Source organism: Esox lucius, chromosome 18 (assembly GCF_011004845.1).
Source record: "Esox lucius isolate fEsoLuc1 chromosome 18, fEsoLuc1.pri, whole genome shotgun sequence".
Classification (NCBI taxonomy): Eukaryota; Metazoa; Chordata; class Actinopteri; order Esociformes; family Esocidae; genus Esox; species Esox lucius.
The window spans coordinates 13873170-13893135 of NC_047586.1; the positions used below are offsets into that span (position 1 = coordinate 13873170).

At 38.4% G+C, this 19966-nt stretch overlaps 3 protein-coding genes across 8 annotated transcripts in view; 1 reads left to right on the forward strand and 2 right to left on the reverse strand.

The window, feature by feature from the left end:
- disp1 (dispatched homolog 1 (Drosophila)) overlaps positions 1-2593 on the reverse strand; it is a 61376-nt gene extending 58783 nt beyond the window's left edge. The window contains exon 1 of the mRNA XM_010882312.4: positions 2507-2593. The gene's annotated coding sequence lies outside the window, so the exon portion shown is untranslated. The remainder of the gene's footprint in view (positions 1-2506) is intronic.
- Positions 2594-2752: 159 nt separating this feature from the next.
- Positions 2753-6657, reverse strand: knstrn (kinetochore localized astrin (SPAG5) binding protein). 3 transcript variants are annotated; one of them, XM_010882313.3, is made up of 9 exons: positions 6558-6632; positions 5334-5368; positions 5032-5170; positions 4365-4391; positions 4181-4283; positions 3460-3574; positions 3252-3313; positions 3093-3167; positions 2753-3001 (listed from the first exon to the last, which is right to left on the reverse strand). In XM_010882313.3, the coding sequence occupies exons 2-9, from the start codon at positions 5365-5367 to the stop codon at positions 2870-2872; spliced, it is 687 nt and encodes a 228-aa protein (XP_010880615.1). In that variant the 5' UTR covers position 5368; positions 6558-6632; the 3' UTR covers positions 2753-2869. The 3 variants fall into 3 exon arrangements, with proteins under 3 accessions (XP_010880615.1, XP_019911683.1, XP_019911684.1); XM_020056124.2 differs by lacking the exon at positions 6558-6632 and adding an exon at positions 6139-6159; XM_020056125.2 differs by lacking the exon at positions 5334-5368 and having other exon boundaries at positions 6558-6657.
- Positions 6658-8689: 2032 nt separating this feature from the next.
- knl1 (kinetochore scaffold 1) lies at positions 8690-19901 on the forward strand. 4 transcript variants are annotated; one of them, XM_010882317.5, is made up of 25 exons: positions 8690-8998; positions 9417-9455; positions 9948-9987; positions 10071-10133; positions 10213-10298; positions 10391-10446; positions 11129-11197; positions 11302-11354; positions 11473-14511; positions 14590-14698; positions 14815-14882; positions 14970-15068; positions 15167-15282; positions 15435-15525; positions 15666-15782; positions 15881-15968; positions 16118-16183; positions 16271-16310; positions 16488-16592; positions 16687-16787; positions 18718-18780; positions 18877-18986; positions 19109-19230; positions 19333-19458; positions 19572-19901. In XM_010882317.5, exons 2-25 carry the CDS (start codon positions 9427-9429, stop codon positions 19666-19668), a joined length of 4953 nt encoding a protein of 1650 aa, XP_010880619.2. In that variant the 5' UTR covers positions 8690-8998; positions 9417-9426; the 3' UTR covers positions 19669-19901. The 4 variants fall into 4 exon arrangements, with proteins under 4 accessions (XP_010880619.2, XP_019911581.2, XP_019911582.2 ...); XM_020056022.3 differs by having other exon boundaries at positions 8690-8985; XM_020056023.3 differs by having other exon boundaries at positions 8690-8985; positions 11141-11197.
- Positions 19902-19966: the final 65 nt, after the last annotated feature.

Below are 19966 nucleotides of genomic sequence, written 5' to 3' on the forward strand. Positions count from 1 at the left end.
TACTAGCAATACATCTTTTTGTGACATCAGGTCGATTAAGGGAAACATTAAGGCATCAGTGCTCCTCTTCAGACATTTAAACCAATAATTTAAAAAGCCATCTATACAAACAAAAACAGAGCATTACAGATAGGTCTACGGTAATAATTCTCTGTGAACCATTTGAAGAAAAGTACTTAATGTGCAAAGAAGTTTTGTTTCTCAAATGATGCGGGATGTTGCCTTTCGAACTCCATAAAGAGAACAAAATAAGCATTGAGCCCTATATTCAAAGAATATGATGTAAAGTTATCCCACGGGGCCAACCCCATTCTGTTTTCTCATCTGCCTGTCTGGCAATTCATATCGCAATAACTTCAAAAGGAGGTGAAAAAAAAAGAGAGGTCATCCAGCAGCCCCTCCGAAGTCCTAACAGCAGTAGTGGGAACTAGATACTGTGTAACCCCAGAAGGAAGAACCCCCATCTCTATAATTTACTCTCATAGTAAATCCTGAGGCGCCTGTGCTTGGGCAAACAGACTGACTGGGGCTCCCTGGGCCTCAGATTCAGGGATTTTCTTTTAATGATGTTGGGGAGAAAAAGCCACATGGCCATGGTAGAGCCAATCCTCTGGCTAGGCCATAGGGAAAGAGCCACATTTAATCTGCCTGGAGAATTACAGTACACCCCAAAACAATTGGAACAGTGATTTTTTGTCAGTGTATTTCCAGCACATTGTAAATTATAACAAATATGGGTTTGAAGTGTAGAAATTAAACTTTTTTATGAAGTACAGCATATTTTGTAGTCTCCCTGTTTTAGGGTGCCCAAAACTATTTCAACATTTGGGTTTAAACAAGCTGTTTTGGATAGGCAGGTGTGTGTTTACGTTGTTAGTGCGTGCAAGAGACTGGCAATTGTCTAGTCTAAATATTAGGCTTTATATTGGCATTTGACATCTGTTGCTGGTAGGCCTATCTGAAAACATTAGGACCAAAGAAGTGACAGTGCAAGTCAAGCTAGCCATCAAGAGGCTAATAAGAATACATCGATCAGAGACATAACTAAAATACATACTAAAATCAAATGCATGGTACATTCATTAAGAATGAATAAAGCAGCAAGGTGAGCGCAGTAATGGCAAACAACCTAGTAGACCAAGATAATGGATGACGGAAAAATAATATCAGTGGTGATGAAAACAATACGGAACAACAGCCCAACAGATCAGGAAGTCTCCTCTCTAGGACACATTGATGTGTCAAAGACAACCCAGAAGAGAACACCAACAGAGCTTAAGAAACAAAATTAAAAAAGTGTTGTCTGCTCAGATACATACAAACACGTAATTGAATGGGGATTTGTGCAACAGAACAGCCCCAAACCCACTGACAATAACCTGATTTGGAACCAATTTAGCTGACAATTACATGCTAAAGACAAGAATAAAGACAAAAAGACCATTAAACAAGCATGAACTGCAGATGGCTAAAGTACCGTGAATAAGCATTGTTTCTTATAAACGTCTGTTTAACTAACAGTACAATTTAAAATAATTAACAGGCCTGGATTACTACATGCACAAGAAATGGGTCCAAGCACTAAACATTACAACTGTATTGTGCATAGGGCTTTTGGTATAAGAAAAATTCTGTGACAGAGAAATCACACAGATCTCCACTGCAGAGTAAGAGTGAGCGTATGGTAGATATCCAAGTCCACCACAGCTGGCCGCCAGACTTCTGTAAACAAGCGCAGTAAACTAGTTTTGGGCCGTGTGAATATACCAACCCATACCCCTATAGAAGGTGCGTAGCAATTCCATAATTAATTGAATCATATTTCAATTTTTTTTAAAGCATACACATTTCTTAAAACGTCTTCACAAAACCGATCGGCAAGCAAACCTTTAGACCGAGCAAAGGCTTTTAAAACTCCAAGTACCCTCAAACTAATGAGAAATAGTTTGTCAGCGAATGGACTACATTCTTGCCAGTTATCCAAAAGTTCAATAAGGATGGGGGCTTTGACTTAAAAAAAGCCAAAAAGAAAACGACAAGTTCTACCACAGCTAAAATAATTCAACTATTATAGTTGCTATTAAAGTTTATCCTGGTATAAATAGCTAGTACAGTAGCTATTCCCCAATGAATATAGCTAGGTCCTGTAGCCTAAAGGCACACTTTATACAACATTCCAGATACATGGAAATCAGTGCCCATTCCCTGGCTAAACAGTATTAGTAGCTTCCCGAAAAGGGCTTGGACACAGTACTGGTAGCATCGTATGCGCAACAGATTCAAATCCGTCCCTTCACAGAAAATCGAAGCTAGGTATCCAACGTTCGCAAAATACTGATGTACATACAGCTACACACATTATAGCTAGCACAGCTATGGAAAGCTAGTCTGACAAGGGAAATCAAATTAGTTGTTGCAGTAATCAACTATGTATACAGTTAGTATGCATTAACTTAACACGGGTTATTTATATTACAATTGAGTAAAACGATGTATTGCGTCTTACTTTAGTCAATCCTGCAAAGATAGGTGCTTGCGGTTGTATAGTAAAACTGCGACCAGTGTGGGTAAAACAATATAGCAGCAAGCCGTGTTAACCACCAGCGTCTAACTTCCGGAAGGGTAGCGATGTTGCCAAATTACAAAATAAAGGTTGTGGAAATACGTTATTTTCAACAATTATAGCAACGTAACTGAATTATAAAATGAGGGGTATAAAACTCAAATGTTTCAAAATAAAAATGAATGGAAATTACTGAATACGCATTTAATTAAATTTGATTGTCACAACATTTGTAAATTATTAATGATTATAATGTTTATTGAAATATTAAAAATGTCAAAACAAGTATTAAAATATACAAACACACTACTCCAATAACAGTTGCTCTGCTTCCTCTAGAGCCTTCTCCATTTTTTCAACGTCGAAAGAAAAATTATTGCTTTCCTGCACAAGATGCCCCTGAGCCTCCATGAGATCCTTCATAGTCTTTTGAACTTCCTATAAATGAACAAACAAGACCAATATCAAACATGCTATAGATATAACAAATTGGATAAAAAAATGTACATGTCAAACACAAGGATCTTACTGTTAGTTGTGCACTTTGTTCTGTTGCCATGTCACCAAATGTCTGCAGTTCACTTAACAGATCTTGTGATATATTCTGCATTATTGGAGAGATTAAACATTACTGTAATAACAGACAGGGGTTTCCACAATATTTGTAAGACAGAAATTAAGTGCTTACCACAACTTCTCTTCTTTGATCCTCATTTTCTTGTTTAATTTCTCTAATTCTTTCTCCCAAAACTAAGAGAAACAGTAAATAATATAAAACATTCAAGGGACAATCATTGCAAACTAAACCAAGTGTCTTAATAAGCAATTGTACACTTCATTGCTCTGAATCTGTGTAACTTATAGATGTGAACAAATTAATGGATTCTAATGTTTACCTGGATCAATATTTCCAGCAACCAGTAGAACGTGGCAGTCCTTCAGTTGCTTCTGGATGTCAACGTTGGTTACTTGAAGCTCACTGTGTTGTTGCTCCAGAAGGGCACATTTTTGCTAAAAAAAAAGTATATATATATTTTTTCTTTTTAAAGTATTAACAGAATAGTCTTCACATTTGAAAAACGGCAAGGGGGGGGGGGGGGGGGGGCTCTATTGACAATGCGGCACACACTACCTTGGAAGGTGGCATCTCGAGGTATTGCTATTTTATACAGCAAGACAATCTAACATCTCAAGCCTTCTCTGATACGTCTCGGAAAATGGAGCATATTATAAACATTGTCATATTAACATGCAACACTTTGGAAAACAGTATTAATTCAGTCACCAATTTTAGTCTTAGAGTTTTTTATCAGCATAATAAAACTTTGGACAACAGCCCTAATGTAGTTTGATTCTGCACATGATTGGAAAAGGTTGTCTAAATATGCATTCTTTCATATGAAATATTAAATTACTAAAATGTGACAGTCTATCATTTTAGTCATTACTTTTTATACTATGAAATAAATATTTACACTAGCTCTTCTATCATGCCTACAATCAGAAAGTATTATCCAACTACAATGGGCCGCAGTTGTTGTAGACTGATAAAATAAAAATAAAAAGCCTGAAAAGCTTCAAAAATGTACAGAGTTGGAAAATAGTGTTCATAATTACCTGAGTTTCCGTAAGTTTTTTCTGCAGTTCCTCATTGGTATCCTCTAAATGTTTATTTCGGCCCTTTAGTTCTGACAGTTGCTGTCCATATCTAGTAGAGATACTAGCAAAATACAATTATGAGATTTTTTTCTAAACTTCTACAAAAAATAGAAAATAAAAATAAATAGAAGAGAAATCTTACCCTTTACGCACATTAGGTACATTTGTTCTGGGGAATAAGAGAAGTAGTTACTATTAGAGGGCACATATGCAGATTTTATTGAATTGGAGACTGAGTGCATAGCCGTTGTTTTGACAATGTCGAAAGTGGAACTACATTAGAGCTTTTTAATACGTGTGTATACAATCTTGCTATTGTGGACATTAATAAAGAATAATGTATGAGTATTAATATCGAAATGGTCTGTGCAAATGATGTGCGGGTTACTGTCTATATTTGATAAAAACAGACCAGTACACACACTTGTTACTGCTATAACAGGCAAAGGCAGGAAGTACAAAAATCTCACTTGAACTGAAATTATGTAAACTGTGTAGAATTAAAACAATAAAGAAACAGCAGAGGGACTTTGCAACCCATCTACTGTTGCTCGTTTCAGGAGAGATTAATGTCTGAATGTCTGTCTCAGTGTTGCCAATGGAAGAGGGGGACGGTGCTGCTTTTCCTTGACAACAGGATAAGGTTCACCTAATGTTCACCAATAGAAATTCTCAATTGTAAGATGCACTTTTGTATGCACACAAACCTCTTGGTGAGTACATTTGGTAAAACAGTCATTCTACTACAACTCCAGTTTTGATTTATTCTTATATTAAAATGCAAATGTTAGTCACTTGAAGTTAGTCACCTTGGTAGGTTCTCATTTTGAGGCTTAAAACAAGCTGTTTTTTGAACAAAATTGAAGTCTGATGGTATGGCAGCCTCTTTAAATTCATATTTATTGGCCACTCTCTTCATTTCTGCACCACCGGCAACAGGTCGCACACCTGAAACATATATAGAAGAAAATGCAAAATGCAGAAAACCCCATGCAACATACTTCCATTATAAAATATAAACAGAAAACACTACTATTTGAAAGGAGACTTCAAGATTAGTTATGGTATGTGTATACAGGGACTGAAGTGAAGGTAAATAACTTCAACTTACTCTGTCCACATCTAGGAATTTTCGATGCCATCATACTGTGAGGCAAAATAAAATAGCCAACTTTTAGTAGTTAGAATTGTTGGTCCTTATGTTAAGTCTAGTTAAGTTACCTAACTACATGACTAAGCTATCCAAGTAATTACGAAGCACACTAATGTTAGAAATGTAAACAATTTTTAGGTAGTCTTGCGTTCAGAAAATAATCTGTGCAACATTCACTGAAAGCAACCTCTTCTGTGTCAGCTAAATTACTTCACATTTGTAAATGTAATTTTTTCAACTAGTAGTTCCAAGGTTCCCTCTGCTTTATGTAGTTAGGTGTGCTTGCCTGTAATGCCAAGGACAACTCTAGATTTCTTACATAATTATTCCTTACACTTTACAGCTTAAATTATTTAATCAACACATAACCATGTCCACTGCTCCGGTGTAGTAAGCATGAAGCGGTCGTTATGGATTTATAACATAGGGAAAGTTCAGAAATGTTGGCACCAATTTCCTCCTACACAGTTTAGGCTACCAACTTCAATGAAAACCAGGAATATGGGATTTTCTATTGAAAACGGTCATGCTTCTTGGCCAAATTAAGCTGTAATATCAACTGAAATCCTTAAGGCTATGTTAGCTTTAAATACAATTAAATGTTAAACTATTAATGTACAGTGTATAATTAGAATTAATTAACCTTAAACAGTATTTCGAACTGTTGAGGATAGCGAGAACAACCAACTTCGTGTAATAGGCTAATAAGTCTTAAAAGTTTGTCGACTATGATTAAACTAATTAGCGTAGTTTGCATAATTACCGTTAATTATCCCATCAAACGGCACCCCTTGAAATGTCCAAGTCCTAACCATTCATTAAATGTAAACAAGCTGACCATCACACCCCATTTACTACTGATATGCATTTTGTAGTTAGTAAGTTTGCTTACTATCAGGATCAAGTATACGTTGCTAGGTTGCCAAATTTAATTCACACCTCCACATCCACAGAACATATAATATTGGATAATTATTATGACTGATCATATTACATAATACAAAATATTTACATCGTGGGGAAATGTCTGTTAGTACATCGTGTGAACGTCGGGAATCTTAAAGTCTGCAACCAAAGTGCTAGACATTATACAACATTTACATATCGAAGTCTCAGTTTCAAAATCGCGTAACATATAGCTAGCTAAAACAAATTTATTACGAAATGACAAAGCCGCCTTACCGTTTTTTTAACTGAATGATGAACACACAAGGACTTTGGAGAAAGCGCTGGAAGATTTGAAAATTGAGGCTACATCATTTCCGCAAAAACATACTGTTCTTCAAGTTTCTAATCGCGATTGGCCGCCGAATTTAGGTGGATATACCGCCCCCTACTGAGATGGAGTGTGAGGCAAGTCATCTTTCCTATATCCCATACCTTACCAGGGCTGCCCATCCCTGTTCCTAGAGATCTAATGTAATGTAAGTTCTCTCCAACTCTAATTTAACCCACCTGATTCTAATAATTAGCTGGATGAAAAGCTTATTTCCTTCATCCCTGGATGAAAAGAGAAATCCTTCAGGACAGTAGATCTCCAGGAACTGGGTTGGGCAGCCCTGCCATAGCCTATTTACCAGATAGAACTCCTGGTTACTGACACGCAGGGCTGTTGCCAGGAATCCTGGGTCCCCTGAAAAGATATATCACTTATAGACGGCATTGACATTATTATGACTACCAAGCCATGGGCCCTGTTAATCATATCCACTTTTCCCCAGGTTCGCTACGGCCCTGCTGACAGGCTCCACTCTTCGTCATGCCTGAAGTTTTGGCTTTACCGTGCCAGATACAACAAATGGATCTCTTGTTTGCATCCTTATTAATGCATCATTACAAGCATCTGTTTATTGACACTCTTTTTTGTCATGATCTTCACATTATTCTCAGCAACTTCCCTGAACATGCACTATCAGATTCAACCAACACTTCCGCCCATCTTTCAATGCCCTGCCACCTAAAAAACAGAATAGACGTTTTCCCAATCCTTGATTCCTCTTTTTTATTCAATATTTAACTGTTATTTAACCAGGCAAGTAAATTAATGACTACCATTTGAAGGAACCCAGGACAAGACAGAATCACATAAATAATGTAAACATATACATACAGATAAACACTATACAACAGCATTTAGATTTAGAATACATTTTTTATTTGCAGATTGCAACCAAATGAAAGTGGCATTCACTACCACTTACTGTGGTGAAGTTTTCCAGTCTGGCTTCATGCCATTGCATAGTACTGAGACAGCATTGGTGAAGGTTGTTAATGATCTGCTTATGGCTGCAGATACAGAATCCCCTTCCATTTAGATTCTTCTGGACCTCAGCGCTGATTTTGACACAGTAGGTCACACCATTCTACTCCAGCGCCTAAAAGAGCACATTGCCATCTCTGGGACTGCATTAAACTGGCTCACCTCATACCTCTCTAACCACAAGCAGTATGTTTTTCTCGGTGAGGCAAGATCAGAGGAGTTCACATTAACCTGTGGTGTCAATCAAATAAATCTGCCCACATCACACCTCTCCTTGCTGACCTTCATTGGCTTCCTGTCCCTCAAATAATTAACTTTATAATTATCCTTTTAGTCTATAAAGCGTTCAAAGGCATGGGACTTGTCTACTTATCTGACTCTCTCCCTATGAACCTCCACTGCCTCTACGGTGTAGCAACATCAATTTGCTCAATGAACCAAGATCCCGGCTCTGAAAAATGGGTGCCTGTGACGTTTCTTACACTGGACCGCACCACTGGAACTCCCTTCCTGACAGGCTCAGGGCTGCACAGACAGTCAGACCTTAAGACACACCTGTAACAGTTGGTCTAACCTTCCCTTTAATCAAATTATTGTGTACATCATTATATAATAATATGTATTATAATTTTAGTTTACTGCATTATCATAATATTTTATGTATATATTCTGTATATATACTTTATTTGTATCTGATAGTTATTTTATTTATTTTATATTTTATTTTTCATGCACTTTGAGATTATTCCGCTATAATGAAATGCGTTTCAAAAATGCAATAAATAATAATAACAATTAGTATTATTTAATAATAACAATGATTATTATTAAACACCACAAAATCAGTATTTTTTATTATCAGTGTGTCTGCTTCATGAAGTTGTCGCTGTCGCACTATATTCTATTCCAAAACAGATAGCACAAGATCTTCAAACATGAGCATGGAACCGAGTGACTGTCCTCCCTCCTACCATTAACGCCATCTACGTTATCCAATCCAGGCAGCTTGTCTGCAACGTCCTGAACAGAACATACAGTATGATCCTGGCCATGGTGATATTAATTGTATAAAAGTAGTGCTACAATAACATGTTATTGTGGAGCTTATACCCTACCATGTTCACATTTAAGTTTATAGCATTGCCTCTAGTGAAGAGAACTGTGATGTACTGACATTCAGGCGGTGGCAGTATAACGTTTGTTTCCACACGACCCAACCAGCTTGTAGAAGAAGAAGCTGATCCTACGGCTCATGTTCAAAATAAGGCGGTTAAATTCAAAATCAACGAAAAGCTTTAAGGCTATTATACTTAGATCAGTAGCCGATTGCCATCATCTAACAGCTACTTGGTACGGATACAAGGTACAACAGGTTTATGGCAAAGTAATAATGTTTTAGGAACCTGCATGTATTACTCTGAACTGTAACCTTAACTGGCTAAGTTTACTTTGCTAGCTACCTATTTAGACAACTTATATAGGTAGCTTGCAAACGTTACTTACAGTACTAGCCACTAAGCTAGCTATGTTTTTCAGTTCCGACATATTCAGCTCTTTCTGCTAACCTGTAAACAAAAATATTTGTTGACTATATGTGTTCAATACCTTAATTGTCCGGTACAGTATTTATTTTACATTTTCGGAAGTTAAGTGGCTTCGTCTCATTTTCCGTTTCACAAGTGCAGCTCAGCTGTCAATGATGCCGCAATAGCACTGTCACTAGCTTGCAAATATTTAAAGTTTAAATGCAGTATGTTTCCCTCAATTAATATATTTTCCAGCTGCCCGAAGATGGAACCGTCTGAAGCATCAAGGACAGAGTAAGTAACTATTGATCAAAATATACCGATTTGTAGTTTGCTGTAACTTTTCAATTGGTTATTACTGTACATAATGCCGGAGGGTACCTATACAGTACAGTGGCTAACGTTTTTAACTATTTTTGGCAATAACATTTTGACAATCGGACAAACATTTGTCCACAATTAACTATTTAATGACCAAAATACTGTCCTATAAATGTGTGTTACTGTAAAAAAAAAAAAAGAAAATATTCTGAAATCCAATAAAAATAAAATCCTAGCGCTTCTCCCACAGTTTAAAAAGAACTATAACCCTGTCCAAAAGCCCTGAACACTATGGACCAACCTCCAAGTCATGTTTTGGCTTAACTACAGTACATTTGGTCTTGTTCTCCATAGTGTTTGACACCTAATCCGGTTTCAGTTGTAACCACAGAACAGAGCCCTCGTCAGATAGGACATGTGTATTTCAAGGATATTATATTTAACTGCTTGCCTTTTCTATTACAGCAGTGATAGTGTTGGATCCTCCAAACGGCGTGTTTCTTCGGTTAGTACAACAGTTGCACAACTACTTTCTCTAATTCTATCAACGAAACATCTCTGAATTAATATTTTATCCACACCCACAAGATCTTGAAAGCGCCACGGACATCATCTGTCAAATTCATTAGCCCAGAGCGAGAGAAGAGTCAGGTAAAGAATAAATAGAGTATGGAAAATTGAAGTGTTGTCTGTCATGTCACTTTACTTACCAAATGTTTTTCCTCACAAGGTGGAGCGTGTCAAGCCAGTAGAGAAGAAGAGGATCTCCAGAAGAGTCAGTTTTGCCACTTCCAATGATGTTTTACTGTTCTCAAAGTAAGTCCACATTTTTTTTTTGCTGTGACACAATTTTAACTTACACTAGAATACCAGAATAATAATAATAAACACTTACCAATGATTGTCAGAGACTTGAAGAATGGCTCCCCTGTCCGAAGTCCTCTACAAAACCTCACAAAAAGTGGTAAGTAGGGCTATTTTAAGCTTTAAATATGTTCAAATTTGTTATTGTTACAATATTGAATGGCATATGATGCTTTATAATACTACTTATTAAAGGGCAAATGTTCTACCTCAATATTATTGTACTTTAAGTTGAAGAACCTTACCATCATGTGAGAGCTGTCATCCACCAATGTGTCTACCTAGTGTTGCACGGTATACTGAAACAACTGTACTTTTTTGACTCTCACAAATGCCATGCTGAATGTTGTGTACCTGTCATTGTCACTAAAAATGATATTATGATGCCCATGAAAACCTTTTAACACAGATGTCATTTGTAAAATACACATTTTCGGAACCAAACTCTACATGCACATTCAGTTTTGTGTAATGCAATGAGCCCATTTAATATCATTTAGATTATCTTAAACCTGGCCCTTTTCTTTTTACTGTTGGTGTTGCTTTTGTATTGAGTATTTCAATACTAAACCCGGTATCAGTATTGATGTTGTATTGATGATGACCTCAGCATCACTGGATGTATTGATGATGTGTTTTTTATTGTTACAACACTTGTCCATCACTGCCAGGTGACAGACCACACTAAATTGGGCTTGTGGTTGGGTTTGTTTTACTTGAATTTCATCCAACCTGTCCATCCAAAATGTTGACGTCTCAATGTATTTACAAATTACATGCAGTGTTTTTCACAGCAGCAGAAAATACAAGCGTTCAAACTGGTTCCATTAATGGATCTCAACCAATCGCAGGTAGGCTTAATATCTAATTAAGTAGATTTTCCGTTGTATGTATTTACTGTGTAATGCACTCTGACCATGCCACTTGAGTGGACTTAAAACGTTTTTGCTTTCAGGCATGGAAACCTTGTTGAATGGTCCTCTCCATGTTTCACAAAAAAGAACTAAGGTAAGCTGTGGTTGACCTTTTGCCAAAAACCTAGGTACATGAATATTGGTCATACCTTCTTGCTTTGTTAAGCTATGTGGACTTGATTTTTGTTAAGTCAGTGTTTTTCTCCTAACAGGACCAGTTCATGTTAAAACGGGATGATTATGGAGAGAAAACAGTGATGTTCACAGGAGAGGATACAACATGTATGGACATGACTCACAGTCACACAGTACTCATTGGCAATGATTCAGACTGCTCAGTTGTTCTGCCACATGAAAGCAATACATCTATACTTACCTGCGGGAACATGGATTTTACTTTTTCACAAGAAAAAAAGGAAAATGGGTATTCTCATGACTCGGCAGACAATTCTGCCCCCTTTCAAAACAAGTCCACATCTGGCAGAGGTATGGATCCAGAATTTGAACATTTCCTTGCCAGTCTAAGGAAGACGAGGGGCCCCACTGTTAATCAAGTAACTCCGGATTCCTCCACTGAAGTGGCTTTCCACCAAGCTGCGTCCCCTCCAGAAAGAACTGACAGCAGATGCTTTCTTGCTACACTCAATGCATGCATGTCAGGAGTTGATCAAGAGAATCAGGTTCCAGCTTTCTCAACAGCTATGAGAGCAACAGTTATTCCTCAAATGCAAAGCACCCAGTTCAAGACTACATCTGTGATGCACTACGAACAAGATCTTATGGATCTGACAAAAAGCCACAATACTTTAATAGATGGTAACGGAGTATTTCAGAGTGTGCCTAATATAACATCTGAAGAACAAAGGCTTAGGGAGAGCCCTTTCAGCCTGGTATCTTTCTCTACTGATCCAGATGAAATGGAGTTGACCAGGAGCCAAACTGCTGCTATTGACTCCAAAGCCATTGGTATGATAGCCACAAGTCCCTTTATGAAAACTGAAAGTGTGGCCTTTATGTCAGATCCCAATAAAACCCAGATCTTCAGAGATGATGACCGTGATATGGAGGTGACCGCAGCTCTTAATGCATCTCTCCAGGTGGATGTGTCCCCTTTGACCAAAAAGGTTGCATCATCTCCCTGGATTTTTCCCAAGGAAAATGATACCACCTTTCAGCCAAATCAACAGATATCTCATAGTTCCATCCACCCAAACTCTGATGACATGGAGACGACAAGATGTCAGACAGTTGCCATTGATTGCAAAAGTTTAGGCCTTATTGAGGTCCCCTTACAAGGCAAGACGAGGAATAGTTCGTTCTGCATGCCGTCCTCTCCTCTTCCCATAGACACAAAAAGCCTCAGTGTGGTCAAACAAGTGCAAAAGGACAAAATGAAAAGTATCTCTTTCATGTCTGAGTTCAACAAAGGCAATCATGCATCAGAGAATGACTGTGCTATGGACTTGACCAAAACTCTCACTCTGTCTAAAGATCACAGCAATGTCTCAAACATGACTGATAAGACTATGGGCAGATTGTTCCCGATAACAAAACCCCAAAACAAGTTGTTTGAGAAGAGCGTGATTAGAGCAGAACCTACTATGGATGACAAGGAATTCACAAGGGGCCATACTGGGGTCATTGACACCAGAGTTATTGATGTCGTAGGGGAAGATGAGAAGTGTACAGAGAGAAATCGAGCTTCAACTGAACAGTTGGTGGCAAATGTTTCCTTTTCTGCCCATGGTGATGACACCTTTCTCAGGTTGTCCATTAGCTCTAAGACAAATTTCAAGGGAGAAAATGACTGTTCTTTTGTGGGTCACAAAACCAATCTGTTTTTGGATTCTGATGATATGGATATGACTAGAAGTGAGACTGCTGTAATTGAGTCTGACAGCATAAAGATGGGGAATTGTGACCATGTCAGTGCAAGGAAACCAAGTGTGAGTGGGACTCTGGAGATGGTTCCTCACTTAGAGCAGATTGCAAATGGTTACATGTTTCAGTTAGGTACTGAAAGCCGCTGCAGTAGCGAGGCACCAACATTTTCTGACTCTGAAATGGAAAGGACAAAAAGCCAGACTATTGCAATTGAATCCAGAGGTATTAACCTGACATTTGTACCCCAAACAGATGAAGCATTAGGGAATGTGACAAAGATATCAAATGGACAGGAAAAGGCTATTGAAGTAAACGGAGTAGAGAAAGCAACACATTGCCGAAATAATGCTGAAGCTGTTACTTCTAATATGAAGGAGGAGGTGGTGATCAGTGATGAAACTCAAGTGTTTTCTGAGGATCATGAAATGACCCGGGCTGTCACAGTGCAAACTGAACAACATGCAACTACCAATGAGGTAGTTATGATGGGCCCGACTACGCAGGCAGTTTCCTTGTTTTTACCTGAGCCTCAACTTGGACATGTCTTCACTAACCTTACAGAACACTTTGACCAAAAGAGATTGGAAGACACAAATGATCCAGCTCTGAATGTTGAACAACCTGTGATTATTCCTAACAAACCAGTAAGCTTTTCAATTTCCCCTTCAGTCTCAATAGAAAATGAGAATGTACCTTCAGAGATAACAGACCAAATGAGTTTGGCAGATTTGCAGCGGAAACTTGATCATATTAGCTGCACAATAACTATATCCCCTGATGTGATGGATAGCTGTGCTCCACCTTTGTCGGACCTGGTGAAGACCTCAGACAAATATGGTGTAGAGACAGAATCCTTAACCACTGTAAACTACGGGTCTAAGAGCATGGGAGGAATGACTGAGAAAACAGCAAGTGTTGAATTGGAGGACCATATTATTTTTGATGTCAAATCTAATATGACTCCTCTGAAAACAAAATGCCTTACATCGCGAGTGTCATTTGGTGGTTTCCTGCCCAAACTCCCACAAAGGGCCAAACACTCTGTTCCACACCACATGGAATCCAAAAGCATGACTGATTTTGGGAAACGTATATGGAAGAATAACGTGGTTGGAACTCATCACCTGATCAGCAACACCATGATGGACAATATTAATGATGAAGTGCTTCCAGATATTAGCACTGAAGAGGACTTATCAGAAACTGTAGATGCAAAGTCAACTCAGACAGTAGAGGACAAGGTCTTTGAAGAGATAATCCTAACTAAAACCCAAGGTCAGAAGAGGCTCCTACCAGAAGAGGATCATGAGAACTCTATGGACAAGGAAAAGAGGTGGAAGCCATCCACAGAAAATGTCGGAGAAATGGTAAATGCATTTCATATTATCAGTCAGAATAGTTTAAATATAATCAACACAGTAATCCCAAACACACTGTCTTGACAGGCACCACCCACACAGGTAGGTCAGTGGGACAGTAACTGCACAGGAACGGCAAGCGATGGATCCAGAAGCGACGCTAACATCCGTTGTGAGGGCACATTTGAGACGTCAAGTAAGTTATGAGGCTGCGTCAGTCAAACACATTTGTCTCTTTTTGTCTTGTGTCTTTTTAAGTCAAGTGCATCATCTAGGTGAAGTAGGTAATACTAACTTGAAGAAATTTTTTAGCTTCTAGACAAAACCAACTTGAGTCCCAGCTTGAGGACACTGGTGACTACATGTTAGATGTACGGAAGGTATGTCAACAACCCTTATTTAGACTTTTCACCTCTAAATTTTTTAGCTGTACATTGTGTTCACTGCTCTTTCACATTGCATTTCAGAAACTCCAAGATGGCAGCATTACAGTGACAGAGTTCCTGAAACTCTTCAGCATTGACTTTGTCATTCATAAACCTCGGCAAAGTATTCTGCCTGCCAGGGTAAACCTTAAACTGTATTTTGCTTACGGAATTGATTACAAGCTTTTGTGGAATTATTATGAGATAATAAATATAGATATTTGGATTCTCTTCTATAGGTTGTGTCATGCATGGATTGCCAAACAAAAGACTTATTAATAGAAAAGCACATCAACCGTCCCAAACAGAGTGTGTATGCAATGGACTGTCAGAAGCTGACCGAATTGGTGAATGGGTATGTTTAATGATACAGTCAGTCTTTTATTTGTCAAGTGCAGGTTAACTAAAAAGTGTTAGGGTTGACTGAAAAGAATGCTTGATATACAATGTACTTAGTGAATAAGCCATGTACAGTATTCATTCATTTGGTTTATTTTCTGATTTCAGGTTGAAAGTTCGTCTGAGAGACAGAGACAATCTTTTGAAAAATGTAAATCCAACACTTTGGGAGTCAGTGAAGGGTTTTTCAGATGAAGAGGTATTTACATTTCCGCATGTCCATGTCTTTTGTCTGTTAATTTATAAATTGTTTTTATGTTATTAGTTTTCAAAATTGATGCTGATATTGTCAGTGTGGAATACCTGTCTTAAAGTTTTGGCTTATTTTTTTTTACCCAGTTGCAGCTTTTTGGTGCCAAGCTGAAAGAGAGGAGGACATTCTTCAGAAAGAGAAGCAAAGTGCAATCACATGAAATGAAAAGTGTTTTGTATTTGAACCTTGTCAAAACCACTCAGGTAGGACCCTTGATGAGAATTACAATTCTGACAGTAAACGTTTGTGTGTGCATAACTTACTGTTTCATAGTTAACTTTTTTTTTTTTTTTTTTTACAGGAGGCACAACATAACCTGAGAGGAAAGATTGAGAAAGCGGACAAGTTACTGACAGACCTTGATGAATGCATACATGACTTGGAAGCTGGTATATTGGATTTTAGTTCATCCCCTTTTGAAACCTTCAATATTCTCCACTGTAATCCATTTAGAATGTATACCAAGTGAAATAATTTGGTTATTTCAGGTGGTTATTGATTTCAGAGGCTTTGTCCTTGTTCCGTCTGTCTTCCACAGAACTTGCAGCTGTGGAAGGCACTGAGGTAGAGGACAATGAAACAACTTTGAAAGCAAGGCAACAAGGTAATTCATGCTTTCTGTTTTACTTATTAAATGTTATTATTCAGTGGTATGCTTGGTATTTGACCTGATATTAAATTGTTTTATCAGGATTGGAGAATGTCAACAAAGCAATTGCTGAGCATGAAAGGTATGCCTATATTGCTGGAATCGTACCTTTATCACGTTTAGTACAAAAAAAGTATTCAGTTGGTTTTCATCGTCGTAGTGAATTCTCTCTCTCCTAGATCGTTGCATATTTGTGTTACTTTACAGACCACTGCTGAAAGTGCAGAGATATTGAAAATACTTGTTCTTTTGTCCCCAGGCAAATCTGTGAAATAAAAGTACAGGAGAGATGCACATTGAACAGGGTGGACAGGCTTCAAAAGGAGGCACTGGAACAGGAAGACCATATTGCCATGCTGGACAGGTCAGTTTTTCCTTTTCCATTTATATCAGGGATCAAATTTTCCCCTTGCGTGTAAGCTTATCAAGCCTTACAACTTCCTCTTTTTTTGTTTCAGATTGAATGAATGGAAGTTTGTAGAGAAAGATGACAGGAAAACAGTCTACAGCTTTCTCTATCAGTCCTTCCTGATGGAGGTACATTTTGAGAAATCTGATGGTAAGATTAGATTCAACTTTATTACCATTGTATAAGTACAGTACAACAAAATGCAGTTAGCATCTAACCGGAAGTGCAAATAGAAGAGTGCAGAATTTTTTTGGAGCAAAACGATTAAGATCAATGTGTTTTACGGGTGGGATGTGTAATGAAGGCAAATTAAAGGTGCAATACAGCATGTGCAACTGAAATGCATGGAAAGCAGCACTGAGATTCCCGAGGTGGACATGTTCATGCAATAACTGAAAACGTCCTGATCAGACTTTCCAAAGCAATATCAGAGTCCTGTAGTACAAAGGGAGTAGTGCAACAAGGTCCCTGAGAGGTGGGGGGGTTTGGTTAGTGCTGGGTCACAGAGTTCAGCAGGGTTACAGTAGATGGAAATAAACTGTTACTGAATCTGCTGGTTGAGGAAGGAATTGACCTGTACCGCCTGCTTGATGGTACAAGGACAAACCATTTGTGGCATGAATGTAAAAGGGTCCCTGATGATGCCGTGCGTCCTATGCAGACACTGCATGCGCTGGATGTCTATGATGGCTGGGAGCTGGGCACCAGTGATGTGTTGGGCGGTTTCCACCACCTGTTGCAGGGCCTTCATGTCGGCCACAGAGCATCCGCCAAACCACACTGTGGCTCAGTTTGTCATAATGCACTCGATTGTGCAGTGGTACAAGTTCACACGGATCTTGGGAGAGAGGTTCCTTCAGCATCCTTAAAAAGTACAGGTGCTGCTGTGCCTTTTTGACCAGGGTTGAGGGTCCAGGAGAGGTCCTCTGGGATGTGGACACCCTGGAATTTGAAGCTGGACACACGCTCCACCTCAGTGCCATTGATGAGAACTAGGGCGTGTCTGCGGACTTTAGACTAGTGTTTCTTAATTCTCATCCTCGGAACCAAAAGGGGTGAACGTTTTTGCCCTAGCATTCACACATCTGTTTCAAATGTTGCCCTACCACCTACACACTTGATTGAACTAATCAACCTATCAAGCCTTTAGTTTGAATCAGGTGTGTGAGTGTCCTGGGCAAAAACATGCACCACTTTGGGTCCCGAGGACCAGGATTAAGAAACACTGCTTTAGACTTCCTGTATTCCACAATGAGCTCCTTGGTTTTCTTTGCATTGAGGGCCAGCTGGTGGTCAGCGCACCATGCCGTCAGGTGCTTGACCTCCCTATAGGCTGACTCGTCATTGTCTCTGATTAGGCCTACCACCGTGGTGCCGTCCGCAAACTTGACCTTGGTGTTATCATATGTATTTTCCATGATAACATAACTTTCTATGCATCCAGGGTCATGGTATTGTTGTGGTTGTTTTGTTTGGGAGGTTCTTTCAAAGGCTTGCTTGAGGATGAAGGAACCGAAACATTTTAAGTCCACAATTTAGTTACCAATTAAATTATAATTTCTTATTTAGTATAGACATTTATACCTATGTACTTAATTTCTGTCCAAGTTGGCTATCATTGGAATGTTAATAGTTAACAGATGTTTCAATAGGGTCTGAATGCTGGGACAAAAGCTTTGATTTTAATTGCCTAGTTTGCTTGATCCTCGATAACACCACTTTGTCATATGAATGACCCCAGGAAACTGATCAGTATGTGTCTCTAATTCTACAGGACTAGTCTTGGTACTTCTATGTTAGTCAAACAACCCCCATAAAAGTTTTGGGATATAAACCAGAGTGGGATTTGGGAAAGTTCACACTTGCATTTTCTTCACCTCTGGATGCATCTTTGCTCTTGCAACATTTCAAATTTACGGAGAACTGTTATCTTTGATACCTGTACTGTAATTGTAATACTTTCTTTATATATTAAATTCATTTGTTACATGAATTTGATATTTGGAACTAATCTTACACTGGTCAAAAAACAGATATATCAAGGATGAGTTGTTTTTTTAAGCACTGCTCTCTTGTTTAGGAGAAAATGGTGAAGAGAATGAGCGTAACATCATGGACATCAGATTTCATCGCCAAATGGATGGTGTGTCTCAATTACACTTTAATGTAAAAAGGATGAATTGATTTCCTCCACACACAAGACTCTTGGTCTACCAACTCACTTTTCTCTTTTTCATAGATGAAAAGTCACAGTGCCACTCTCGCCTTGTGCACAACCTGCTGTGTCAGTACATTGGCAGTGACCCCTCTTTCTTCAAAACATACATCACCAGTCGATACATTCCCAAGGTAATCGTGAGGCTTTTCCAAAACTGTTTTACAGGACAATCGCACAAAGTGAAGTCCACAAAGGGCTGGTCATAGAGTTTAAATTCTGCCTTTGTAATATCTGCCTGGCTCTCTTACTCCAGCTTCTGCATGATGTGGGTCTGGTGGTGAGCCGATGTCGCCTCCTGGGAGAAGAGATACACCTGATGAAAAAGTGGGGCGCTCTGAGGCTGAACATCCTGGACATCAGCTGTGTGGACACACAGTAAGTTCGGTCCCTATAGAAATACAGACAGAATCTTAAATATATTTTTCTGAATAGATATGTATGCAAAATAACACCTTTTTATATCATTGTTTATTTTAGAGTTCGGATCCTGTTCTCCGGTCTCAAGACAGTTGCCAAGTTTGAGATGACTATAGCCATTATGTCCTCTTACCCCTTCTGTCTGCTTCAACTGCAAAACTTTCAGAATCACATTGGAAACACAACGTAAGAATATTTGAATGTATAATTTCTCACACATACACGTTTATTTTTAATTGAATGTTTTAAATTGTTGCAACAGGGTTCCTTTTAACAGGTGTAACATGTTTTCTTTAAAGGAAAGAGCAGGTGGAGGACATTATTTCATCTGTAACACCAGCAAGAAACTACTTAACTAAGATCGTTAAGAAGATCAATGAAAATCTGCTGTGCTGAGACCAGTTCCAGTCAATGTCTGTTGTGGTGCTCAGATATATGTAGTGTATAAGTAATTAATTAAAATATTTGTCAGTTCCATTTAATGATTTTTTGGTGCCATTTTGTCTTCTGTCTTAGTTTTCCATGTTGTGTACTATATATTTTAACTGCTAGAGTTCTTACAAACCGTCTTTGATGTATTGCCTTAAGCAAAACTTGAAGTTCACCACAATAAAGTTTGAATGACACACAAAAGGTCTGCCTTTTTCTGTAAGTACCTTATGTCTACAAACGGGTTGGGCAGATCACAATGTTT